Source organism: Lonchura striata, chromosome 2 (genome assembly GCF_050655825.1).
Source record: "Lonchura striata isolate lonStrDom1 chromosome 2, ASM5065582v1, whole genome shotgun sequence".
Classification (NCBI taxonomy): domain Eukaryota; kingdom Metazoa; phylum Chordata; class Aves; order Passeriformes; family Estrildidae; genus Lonchura; species Lonchura striata.
In genome coordinates this window covers 149,625,516-149,638,810 of record NC_140704.1, presented here as the reverse complement: position 1 = coordinate 149,638,810, position 13,295 = coordinate 149,625,516, and the positions used below count along the sequence as shown (strand labels likewise).

Sequence of the window (13,295 nt, the reverse complement as noted above, 5' to 3'; positions counted from 1 at the left end):
CTATTTGAAATTAAATTACCTGACCTAGACTACCTATACTATCACAGTATCAACCTCAGTTTAAAGAGTTTAACTTAGGAAATTAGATTTATTTTATATCTCTTTTCTGTCTCTAACAGTGATTAAAGCAAATATAAGGAAGCTTTACATGATCCTGACAGTTTCTTTCCCTAACATCTTCCTCATGCTGACAGTGGGCATGTAGGAATGGTGGGCCATTGGTAGGAATTTGTATTCCTGCATAAATAAAACATTTTTCTGCATTCAGGTCTTTCACGCCCTGTGAGAAGTGAAAGTACAACTATAAATGTTTTGTTTGGGCTTTTTTTTGTAAACGTCCCTTTCCTTTTGCAGGGGGGTACACGCATCAGAATTTTTTAAAGAGGACAGACATGTTCTGATCCAGTGTTTATAAAATGCTCACTATGAGATTAAGCAATTAACCTTTTCCTTCAGCAGGTTAGTGACAAAACTTCTTCATTTAGGTTGAGGTAGATATTACAGAAGACCAGACAGAGGGTAAACACAGGTTTCTAAAATACCAAATGGCTGTTATAGGTGTACAGGCAGGTTCTGTGTAAGTGAATGTCTGGTAAACACACATTTGGATTTGTAAAGTCTTGCAGTGCAGCTTCCTAATTTCCAATTCCTGCTATGACTTGTGGCTGTTGTTTCTTTATTCTATGTACTCTTTTAGGTCTCTTTCAAATAGGCATAGAAGTGGTAAGTGTGGCTGCACTTACTGATTCATGCATTCCCTGGGCAAATTTATTTTGTGAATACGTCCCTGCAATAGATCTGTTATTAAAATGTCACATTATTGAGCTTTTTGAATTGTACCAGCAGCACTGCGAGTCAAGGCTGTGCTGTTTGATTCACACAGCCTCAGAACTGTTCTACTGTGATGATCTTATGGCTGCTGTCTTTCGGATAAGGTGAAGGACTGGATCCAACAGCTGTGAACATCCTGCAGCAGATCATTGAGCTGGGTTCGGAGTCCCACGATGCCACCGCAGTGGCTTCTGTCGTTACCATGGCACCTGGCACGGTGACGGTGGTGAAGCAGGTGAGAGTCCTTCCTTCTCTAAATCAGCCACATTTAATTTTCATATATTTATTGTGAAATGAGTGTTTGCAAGGGAAAAAATTTAAATGATCATTCAAGACACATAGAGAACTTTTCCTGATTTTTCACTGGGTGCTGTATTTATGTGTGTTTACATGCCCACACATGTGTATGTTTATAGATACTTTTATATATCTAAAAATGCATATATAAAATATGAATTAATAAATACACCTGTATGTGTATGTAGATATTTGTGTGAGAATACAGCTTTTTTCTAACAGGTGTTTTCAGGCTTTATAAAATAACAAACTTACATTTTATGCAGACACTTAATGCCATTGTCATCTAAAAGATTCAGGTGGTCCTTGGTGCAGCAAGCGAAAGGAAATAATTTTCAATTTGAGGTGTCTGTTGGGTTCAAACATGAAGACTTTTGCTTCTCACAGGTGTCTGCTAACTTCCATTTTTCATTCTCCTCTCAGTGTTCTTTAAACTCTGCTTGTTCCTTCTCTTTCAGCACAGCTCTTCGCTTATCCCTTTCCCCACTGATTCACTGGGGTCTCTGCACTCAGTGATTGACAGGTGAGGAAAGGAAGGTACATGCGAAGTTTTAACTTCCCAAGGAGTTTAAGTAATTCCTTTTATTTAAATGAACCAGAACTGATTATTTTGAGTGCTAAAACTAACTGAGTCCAGCATTTTTGCAGTGTTTTGAACATTTGTGTTCATGAGAGCTTCACAGAAGTCTGAAGTTCATGGTCTGTGAAGTACTTGGATAATTCCTAAGCTTGCTGCCCAATGTCACAAAAACAAGGCAGAATTTGATGCCAGAGCATTTTCAGATGTTCCTTTGCAATACTTAACAGGTATTTTGACTAGAAACTATGTAAGAGTTTAGAGATTTTTTGTAGAATAGCATACCCAAATTTGAAAACTAAATTCATTCATTAAAGAGAAGAAACAGTGTGGTCCAATTATGTGCAAGTTTCAAAAAACCTATTATACAGTATGCACAGAATGTACATGCTGTGCTATAGAGGTGACCTGTTTAGGGGGTTGGATGCAGTATTAGCAATGGGTGTTTGTCAATATTATTTAAATTAATTCTTCGAAGAAATTCATCTTTTGAGGCTGTTGTACTAAAGGAATAGGAGAAAGTGGCTGCTGAAGGAGAGCTGCCTAGAGAATGTTTTGATACCTGAGTGTTAAACTTTAAATATACAGGTATTAACTCTGATCAATATCCGAGTCATCATAAAATCTATTACCTTCCTTGTTGGACCCTCTGAATGTAGTGGTAACTTTTTCTGAGTAAATATTTATATTCCAAATTAATTTTCTTTTCACTTTTCAATCCATATTGCTAGACTTTTGAGTTTGCAGACTGCTAAGCCTTAATCCCTTCTTTTTTCCCTCTATACATCAGTGACTCAGTGATATCAGACTCTTACAAGCACCCCTCCTGTATTAAGTAAAATATTAAATTCTTAGAGCACAGAATCTCTTTGCTACTTTTCTTTTTATGCCCCATTTCCCTTTCTCTTTAGAATCTTCTACATTTTAAAAATTTTTCTTTTCATTTTTCTCTTTTTTCTTTTTTCTTTTATTTTTCTATAGAAGTTGTTTTTTTTATCATAGTCTGGTCTGTTATATAGCTGTTGTTACTTTCTAGCTCTTGTCTTCCCACCAGAAAATTGCACCAGAGTTACAGGAACACCCAGTTTTAATCTGAGGGAAAGAAGTATTTAAATGTTATTAAATGACTTTAATCCTCCCCCATTGGAAACTGTTAAGTTTTTTCTTCAATACTGAGTTGCTTTCCTTGGGATATCCCTCATTTGTACCTGTAACTTTACTGGGTTTTAATTATCATATGTTCCTAATTGTTAGCCTTGAAGTGACCTTTAGATATGTTCATATTTCACTTTCCTACTGGAAAATGTATTCCACACTTTGTTCTGTGACCTTCAGCTTCTCTTGTGGATTGTGAGACAAAGAATTCATTCAGGGTGTCAGCAATCTACCGACATCATCTGTCACTGAATTTCCACTCCTGCTCTCTAATGGCCTCAACAGAATCCTTGCTTAGCAGCTTGGATCCCTTTTTTCTTTCCTAAGCAACATTTATTGTAGTTGTCCTGATTTTTATGCTGTTTGTTTTTTTCTTTTTCTCTAAGGACATACATTACCCATTTCTTATATCAGTTCTTACTTTCAAATCCCATTTTTAGCTAGCCCTCACAAGTTTCCTTCATATTTTTCTATTTTCACCAAGAAATTTATTCTAATTCTAAACTACTAGAATGTTTCAAAAGCAGGGTTTTTTTGTTGTTGTTTTTGTTTGTTTCGTTTTGGTTTTTTTTGGGTTTTTTTTTTTTGTTTTGTTTTTTTTTTTTTCTGTAAATGTTACACTATAGTGTTCCTGGTTTTGTTTCCTTTTTCCTCCCTGGAAATTTATTTCTCCCACAGCTGTCCTCATCCTTATTTTTAACTCATAAAATTCTCATTTACACTTTATCCTCCACATCTTGTATAAATACAGCTGTATCTCTCAGTAATGCTGCTATGCTCATACTTTAGCACTTCCCTAACCTTTGTGCTGTGCTTCTAGAGCTTCAGGTTAATGCAAGAATTTTGCCTCCAGAAAAAACTCAGTATTTATCCCTATGTCCTTTTCAGCATCTTAGAAGATGTCTAGTATATTAATTAGGTCTAACTGGTGTAATTTTAAAATTGCTTTCTACTAGGTCACAGGACATAAAGGACAACATGTTTGAGGAGTTCTAGTAAATTATTGTTCTCTTTGTGGTCTTAATGCAAGCACACTACATTATAAATATACATTATAAAGGAGGTGAAATCAAGATCAGATTGTCCTTCACAACTCCTGAATTGCATGTCGAGAACAAAATTTCCGTTCTGACTTAGGAAATTTTATATTTCTTGTTTATATGAGTGGTTATATTAAAGAAAAGGCTTTGACAACATAACAGTAACCAATTCCAGTTAGAATTGGGATTCAGCTTACGATTTTAAACCCCAAAAATGCAAAGTTAGCCCTGCTTAGCTTGGATTATGTTTGGTAAATAAGAATAATTGTTGGCTCTGTTAGTGTCACATGTATGAGACCTTTCCAAGGTTGTGTCTGGAGCCTGAAATTATTTTATCTTAATTTTTTCTGTGCGTCAGTATACTAATCTGTTATCAAAGTTAAATTTTTTCTAATTTTGGATAAATCCAGTTGTTTGAGCACTGAAAGTATGCAGCTTCTACAGAGTGTAATATAAATTTCAAATGCCTGAGGAAAGAAGTTACTAATGTGAAGTTTTACCAATATGATCTGAGACTGGCAAAAATCCCCTTTGAAGGTTTGATCACAGCGTGGCAGGAGAAATCCATCCTTGTCCAGTTACTGGGATCCACTCTGGATCTCTGTAAAAGAGCTGATGAAGATATTTCTTCATGGCAGGACATTTGAGACGTTCTGCTCTGCTTAAAGACAAAAAAAGTAGCAAGGTGGGAAAAAGGAGAGAAGAAAGAGTGCTAAGCTTGAAGAACAACTAGGAAAGAGGCTAATAAATGCTTAGAAAAGTCAGGAAATACTTTCCATAGTGGATGGTAAATATAGGCAAGAGACTGGGGAGAAAGGAGTTGTGTGGGAACAGCACATGGGAAGGTGAAGGGACTGAAAGGGTAAAACAGACACTTCCCTTTCTGCACATTCAACTCTGTGTGTCCTATTACAGATGTACTTTTGCCCTTGTGCCTTAGGGTGGAGATTGATTCATTTGGTTTTTTGTTTATTTTGCTAGAAGAATCTCTTCAATCCATTATTTATAGGGGTGGACTATTTTCCTGGCTTACATGCCAAGCATAAGCAGTCAGGCCAGTATCACACACACCCTTGATGTACAGTCTCTGCAGGCCTGTGTTCAAAGACTGCTTTTTCACACAAAATCTGTGTGTTAACTAGAATAATGTTTCATTACAAACTGCCTTGATGTTTAGTTGTTTCTTTCAGTTAGAGTGTACATCAAATAAAGGATATTAATTATTCCATTAAAAGTTTCTTCCAAGTTAAATATTTGTTTGATTTCAATACTGAATTTCTTGTGAAGAAACCTTACCCTTGGAAATGAACGGCCCTGATAGGTTATTTTTGGCAGAGGTGATTCTTTAAGTGTGTAATGCTGTAAGTAACCCTCCCAGGAAACAATATTCAAAGTGCATATTCTTGATTTCACAATATATGAAGAATATCCTTGAAAGCTTAGTTCCTGAATCCCTTACTGCATTGACAAGAACATCAGAAGTGTTTCCTCTTCTTGGTCTGTATCCATCAGCTCTAGTTTCTCTTCTAGTTGATGCTTTTCCATTTCTGGTGTTTGTTGGCAGGAATGTTTAATGGCAGCAAGATACTAACTGATTTAATTCTTTCATTTTTTCATAAATGCAGTTTATTTCTTGTATCAGATCTCTTTGACACAAGGAGCAGAAAGCATGTAGAATTCTCTGTCCAAATATGAATTCTTATTTTTGCATCAAATTACTACTACAGAGCAGTACAATTTTGGATTGCAAACCAAAGGTTTACATTTGTCTGCACTGTTGTAACCAGTTAAATTTGATTGCATGTTACCTGTTTTTAATGGTTTTTCTCATTTAGATAGTGATGGACAAATTTGCTGGTAATTTGGTTTTTTCTTAGGCCTGTGATACTGCACTGGGTTTGTGTGCTCTAGAACCATCACTTTTAGCTCACTCTGAAGATGGCTGAGAAGTTTTTGTTTATCACTAGTCATTATTATTATAAGGTGATTATATCAGCCTTTCTGCACAGTTGTTCATCAGAAGTCCACTTTATTTCTCAACTCTGTGGGATGTCTTTCCTATTTTTTCAAGCCAGAGAGCTGATTTCCTCCTCAGGAACATTCTTGGGCCATGCCTGAAGGTGAATACCTAAATGTTGCCAATTTGTTCTGAATGATGACTCCTGTATGGTTTCCCATTTCAACCTTTTAGCTACAATGGTTGCCCAAGCTATCATTATTTTATGCTACAGTTAACTCTGATAATCTTTTTTCTGGCATTCACAGTTTATGTTTTATCCCTTTTGTATTATTTTAGGAAAAAAAACTCAACTTTTTTCCTTTTTTTTTTAAGAAATAAGATTGCTTTTGCTCCTCTTCTTGTCATTGCCTTCTCTTATCCTGTTTACTTCATGTTCCTTTTTATGCCACATCAAACAAAGTCTTATTTTCCTTTCCTGAATTTTTTACTCCTTTTCTACTTCAAGTCCCATTTCTCATTAAAGATTTTGTCTCCTACTTTTGCCCAGCCCATGAAGATTTAGTTGCTTATTACTTTTTTCAAATAAATTTCTAATGCCTTCTTCCATCTTGTGCTTAGTTGTGTGGATTTTTAACGAGGAGCAATTTGTACCTCATTGTCTTCTCAATTACTTGTCAAAAATATGATAGCAGAAATTACCTGTGAATAGACTGTTGTATATTGACACTAATGCCTGTCACACTGAACTACCACTGTCCCATTTATGTTTTACTCTCTCACTTCTCTTTTTCTGTGTCTGCTTACTTTTTCTTGTTTTATGCTGAAATGATACTGAAATTATCAGGCCTCTGGGGCATGAACTACTCTTTTCATGTAGCATAGCTGATACAATCCAGGTCCTGATCCAAACCACTACATGAATATTAACAATACAGTGCAGTAGTTGGCTGCTGAATTCTCTTTCTTTTCCTTCCACTCAGAAAGATGACACAGGACTGACAATTTTACTACTGTACACTGGAGTGAAAGGTTAAATCTATTTCTAAAAAGGATAGTAACCTATTTTTAACTTAGACATAATGTGTTCTGGAGAGTAAGTATATCAGTTATTCAATAACACAACAGATCTTTATCAGAAGATAACCAGAAAATACTGGATTTCCGTGTGTTTCACCCTTTATTTTAGTTCCTTTCATCCTTTTATTCTGTGATCTCTTCAGGCTCCAGTAAAAACCTACCATGGTAAGTCACTTACTTCAAAGTGACAGCAGTAGGAAGGCAGAGCAAAGATTATACATGAGCTCAAAGCAGATCACAGAAAATAATTTTATAGTGCAGCACATCTTCAAAAGTAAATACCTATTATTAGCATGGCTGTCACATCAGAGGCTACTGATCATTGTGCTTCAGCAGCACACCTTGTTTTTCAGTCTGCCTGGATTGGTCCTGGATGGTTGCTGGTGGTAATCTAGAAAATTTGGCAGTATATAGAGTTAGGTACATGTTGATTGTCAATTTTGTTGCTTTAGAACACAGAGCAATCTGATGCTTCCTAACATGGAAACAGCAATGGAAAGTTCTAAATGGGGCAGACAGGGCTGAGGTGTTCTTATCTCTGTAAGGTACAGATAAAATCTCAGTCAAAATCCCTGTCCTGTTAGAGCTCCTGAAACAGTGGCAGTGTTGCCATTCTGCCTCAAAAGGAGGTGAGGTAATCCAGCATTTTGCCAGATGAGTGCCATGTCCAGCCACAGTCCCTTTGTCAGGGTATATTCAACCAGCCAATTGCAAAAAGTTTTTAAAAATCTGCATCAATAGTACAAAGATTTGTTTGTCTCCTTGCTGCTTTTCTTTTATGCAAAGCAACTCTTTCATACTCAAGCCTCTTATTATTCCAAAACCATTATGCACCAGATTGTCTTTGTTTTGTAGCTCATTATAGAGATTCAGATGATCAAATTACAGTGTTTTCTGTGTGTTTTTTTCACACAATGTAACTGTATGTAAACCAGAACTGAGAAAGCATTGAAATTATTCTGATGATATTGAACAAAGCTTGTAGGCACCAATGTAAGCTGACACATCATGTATCCAGGTGCTCTCTGTGATCTAAAATGCTTTCATTTTAGTCCTTTCTGCAGATATTTTGTGTATTTTTGTACTGATGCTTTATGATATAAATAGGAGCATCTGCAGCCTAGTATAAGGTTTTGAAAGTCTGAAAGATCTCTGTGATTAACTTTTCTGCTTCATGGTAAACTGAAAAGCAGCATTCAATGTGAAATCAAGATGGAAAGTCTACTGAGGATTTGGGGACAGGCCCAGCGAAACTGTTACAAGCACAATGGACCTGGAACTCCTGCTGACTTCAAATAAAATTGAAGATATTACAGTATTTCACAAAATAAGCTGTAGAGCAAGGAAAAGGCTTTAGCATCTTACTGCAAGTATTTTTTCCTTACTCCTTTTAGGAAAGGGAAGAAGTATGTTTTCCTTAATGGCTTGAATTCATTTATTTCATATTTAGAAATACTTCCTTGTTTTGAGAGAAAGAGATTTCTCTAAGAGTGACACATTTGCAATGAATACTTCCATGTATTTGGATGGTCATTGGATATGTAAATTAAGATCATTTGGAATATAGAAATGTTGAGTTTCGTAAGAAAACATGGTGGTGAAAGTCCCATTGGCTTTTGTGAGAGACAGATTTAGTTAATAAAGAATATTTATGCAGGTACTGACTTGATTTAATGTGCCAGCTGTGTGTAGCTTCAGCTCCTTGCTGTCATTCTTTAATGAAGGATAAGCAGACAGATGCTTTTCAGCTGACTCTCAAACAGAAAAGAGGTCTTGGATGCTGCTCTTCAAAAGATTTCAGAAGCCAATAAAGAGAATTGAGTGTGGTGACTTCGTTCATTCAGATGGCAGCTGTCCCACTGTTTCATCAATTTGAGGGATGTAAATTAACATTTTGAGATTATTCCCTGTGGAACAATCTAATAGGAACCAAGCAGAAGCATGTAAACATTGAACTGATTTGAAATGTAAATATCTCAAATAATGTGGTGATTTGTCAAACTAAAAGGATTACAGATAGCTGCCCAAAAAAGATACTGGAAGCTAGAAACAACAGAAATAAAGGCATTAGTTTTCTTTACCCTGCATGACAAGGGTAATAAACCCACATCGATAAAGTCAGGTAGGGAGTTTAAATTAACTTTCTTTATTGGCCATTTTCATTTCAAAAGGATATAAAACTGAGTAAGTATTAGATTGCTGCTATTGAATTGAATGAGATTCTGCTTTCATTTCATTTTTGTGTCAACTATGCTTTATTTATTTTCCTCTCTTCATTATTTATGTACATTCACAAAGCTGTATCTAAAATTATTTATGGGTTTTGATTTAGAGTGACAACAGTGAGATCCATCTCATACTGTATTGTGCATTCCTGCAGCTCTTAGCAAATGTAGTGCTATTTTTCTGGCCTAAGGCATGCTGTCAGAGGGTTATGTGTAGTGCACAAAAACAAGAGGGATTAGTGTATATTGCATAATTATAGGGCCACATTTTAGACACTCCTATTTCTGTATTTGAGCATCTCTAACTTAAAGGGCTGTAATTGTGAGCTGATTCATAACAAGTTGTGAGATTCTAATTATCTAACATTTTTAACTGCAGCTTCCTATCTGAATTCAGTGGTGATTAGACTTCTCATGGCCTGTTGCAATATTCATCACTAGATCTTGTGTATGTCCTTAACTTCCACAGAGCTGAGTGGAGCAAGTACCCTCAGGAAAAAGGAGAGGACAGTTATGAAAAGGGAGTTTGGTATTAAAATTCACCGATGCTCAGCTGCTTTCTGTAGGATTTAGGGTTTCTTTAAGAATTAAAAAATAAAAAAGGGTACTTTAGGAGCAACAAGAGACAAAAGTTTACAGTTCTGTGGTTTTTTTTTCATGATTTAGCTCCTTGCTTTTCAAAGAGAGGCCAAAGCTTCCATTAGCGAGGGATGAAAGGGGCTTACAAAGAGTGAGTGATTTTTGACAGGGAAAGGACAAGGACAGTTGTTTATATACTCAAAAAAGAGAGATTTAGATTAGATGTTAGGAAGCAATTCTTTACTCAGAGGGCAGTGAGGCATGGGAACAGAATGCCCAGAGAAGTTGTGGATGCCCCATCCCTGGGAGCATTCGAGGCCAGGCTGGATAGGCCTAGTGGAGGTGTCCCTGCCCATGGCAGAGGGGCTGGAACTAGATAATCTCCAAGTTCCCTGTCAATCCAAACCATTCTGAGTCTATTTACTCTTTGATTCTGTGATGCCTGCATTTTGAGACAACATAAATTGTTCTTTCTGAGGCTGGTTGCAAATTCTACTGTGTCAAGAAAACATCCAGCATCATCTTGTATAGGGTGTTGAGCTTGAAGTTCAGCAGGAGCTGTCTAAACTATATTTCAAATAAAACATTCAGATATGTTTGAGAAAAGAATGTGAAAAGGACTTCACTCCTGTATTTTTTTATCCCTATATCCTGTGCAATGAAGCCAGAGTGGGAATTGGTGGGTATGACTGTGCTATTGCATTAAGGTTAGTGACAATGGGAAGATGCCCTTTAGCTGTTGTATCTTTCACCAGATAAAATCCACGTTTATTTCATTAGTATATTACAGTCATACTGACTTGGGGCCCTCTGCATAATTTAACACCTGGACATACTTGTTACTGTTCAATAAAAGCTTTCTATAGCCTTATTAATTGAGTAGAAGTTCAGAATGATGTAAAGTTCTAAAGGGCTGGTGAATCTCTGAAATCTTCTCCTGACAGGTATTTTAAACACTAACTAGAAAAGTCAAAAGCAAAGTCACTGTGTAACAAAGAGAATGGTTGCTTAAGGAAAAAAATTAAATGAGAAAAGAGCATCAGGAAAACAAACATATAGAGCATATTTTTCTTCTTGCGGGTCTCTAAGGGACCAAACAGATCCTTGGAATCTCTAGTGTAGTTCTTCCCTTCTGTTCCCACTCCCTTTTTAAACAGCATTAATGATCTTAATTATATTTACTTGTATTTGATTGTGCTATTGCTGTTTACTTTCGCGCCAGCTTCTAACTAAAAAAAAATATTAGCCCTTTCTAACTTCTGTAACTCAGATTCCATTCTTCATAGAATCTACCATGTCTGACCTCTTCTTTGTAAGATCACTTAAGAGTTCAGTGCTGCAGGAGCACACCATGGATTCCCAGAATGGTTTGGATTGGAAAGGACTGTAAAAATCATCTCATTCAAACTTTCCTGCCATGAGTAGGGACACCTTCTTCTAACAAATGGTTTTGCTTATGTCTTGCATACTGAAAAGTTGCTGTTCTGTTCCCTCCTTAAAAGTAGATTATTTTGTCACTAATACTTGAAAGAATGCATTTCTTCCACGTGACTTACAGTTTCTGGATTTATTTATACTTGTTTGGAGTACTTTGCATGTGAATTTTATATGGGTCTGATAGAAGACTATAATTTGGTTTTGCATTCTAGTGTGTACTGCATTTCAGTAATTGACAGGCACTCCTATGAATTTGGAATTCAACACCAGATTGTGTTACTTTTTAAAATTTTGACAAGAAGAAAAATGTTCAGTAAAAATTTCTTTATTTTCACTTGTTTCTGTCACTCTCCTTTCCATAATGTAAACATTACTGCCTCACAAACAGTAGGCCTTAGGAACCTATTTCAGTGATATTTATATTACACATTTTTCTAATAAAATCCCTTAAGGTTTACAGTGAAATTTGCACTTCTAAGAGCAGCCACTGACTATGGAAAAAGAGAAAAGTGGGTACAGTTAGTGTTTTCTCACATGGTTTTGGTTGGGTTCTCAACTCAGTGCTACTAGAAGAATTGATTGAGTTCAGATTTATTTAAATAAAAGCAGTTTTGAATGAGTGACTGCTGAGAGATTAAAGCTGTCACTAAAGACCAGTGTTCCTGAAATTTTGCAGCTCTCTGTGCCCAGAACTGAGATGCTGTGCTGGTGCTTTCAGTATTCTGCCTAGCTACGCACTCATTAATCAAAAGCGCTCACATTTTCTGCAAAACTGACATTTTCTTCCAAAACTCTGTGATTGCTAATTTGTGTGCTGTATTTCCATTAATCATCTCAATGCCAGCAACGTCTTGGGAAGGTGAAATTTCTGTAAGCTCTCCACTGTCTCCTCAGGTGAAGGAAGAGGAGCAGTCAGCCAACCACACGCTGATGATCCAGGAGACGCTGCAGCAGGCATCGGTGGAGCTGTCGGAGCAGCATCACCTGGTGGTGTCCTCAGATGAGGTGGAGGGCATCGAGACAGTCACTGTCTATACCCAGGGTGGGGAGGCTTCAGAATTCATCGTTTATGTTCAGGAAGCTGTGCAGCCTGTGGAGGAGCAAGCTGTGGAAGAATCAGTGCAGGAGCTCTAGAGAACAATGCTCAAAGGAGATGAATTCTTAAATTTGCCAAAGCCAGAGGTTTGGGGTTTTCTTGTCCCAACCAAAAGTGAGCAAGCTGGTGGATTTTCAAGTATTTATGAAGTGGTCTAACTGGTTGAATTCTATCAGTAACATAGACGTATTATGTGCAAAACCTTCTCAGACTTTTTTGTTTCTAGAAGATGCTTTTAAGGAAAAAGTATTCTTCCCCTTCTTAGAAGATCTCTCACTTGATTCCTGTAAATTTGCACAAATATTGTCTGTTCAAAACTGTGGTATCCCATGATAAAATCCATCTGTAAAGATAGCTAGAGTGTCTGGAAAAGCCCATACATCCCATTTTATACATGCTTCATATGTTCTTGACTTGGCTGGAAGCAAAGTTGTTTTTTCTGTAATTTAAAAGGGCCTCTTAGCTCTGAGTACATGCTTAGAAAGTGTCTGTTGAGTTATGGATCTAACTCAAACAAAGGCTCGAGTTTAAACTAGAAACACACCACAGACAGACTGTAGTTTATACCTGTGAGATGATCCGTTGAGTTTGGGAGCTATTTAAAGCCATATGTGATAATTCTGGGTATCAGTAGGATGACTGTTATTTATCTATTTGAATAATGATAACTGTTTCCATCCCACTGAATAAATACCCATCTGGTATTTTTAAGGTGAAACCAAAACTGTCAAATCAAGGAAATATTCTTTTGTTTTTAAGAAAAAAGATATATTCAAAAGATTTATAAATGCTCTAAGAGATGTATGTTCGTATGTTTTAAACAGACATGCTTGTAAATATGACTGTGTGAAAAAATTTGTACAAAAAGATTAAGTAAATATTGACAAGAATCAAGATATTCGTAATTATGCATGTATATAGTTCCAGGTTTTTCTCCATGAATCTTGAATTGTTTCTGGTTTAATATTTTTAAATTTGAGCTATAAAATTATTAATAAATAAAATTTGTCATGTTTTCTTC

The 13,295-nt window shown here is 36.3% G+C and overlaps 1 protein-coding gene across 10 annotated transcripts in view; it reads left to right on the top strand.

Annotated features, from left to right (window-relative positions):
* The window catches only part of ZFAT (zinc finger and AT-hook domain containing), a 113,867-nt gene extending 100,589 nt beyond the window's left edge, over positions 1-13,278 (top strand). For 9 of the 10 annotated variants that reach the window (XM_085572587.1, XM_085572590.1, XM_085572588.1 and 6 more), the window contains 2 exons: positions 936-1,066; positions 12,073-13,278. In XM_085572587.1, coding sequence (XP_085428713.1) covers positions 936-1,066; positions 12,073-12,312 — 371 coding nt within the window. In that variant the 3' untranslated portion in view covers positions 12,313-13,278. Of the gene's footprint in view, positions 1-935; positions 1,067-1,586; positions 6,229-12,072 lie in introns of those variants that run through there. The other variant, XM_085572591.1, reaches the window with a different exon arrangement.
* Positions 13,279-13,295: the final 17 nt, after the last annotated feature.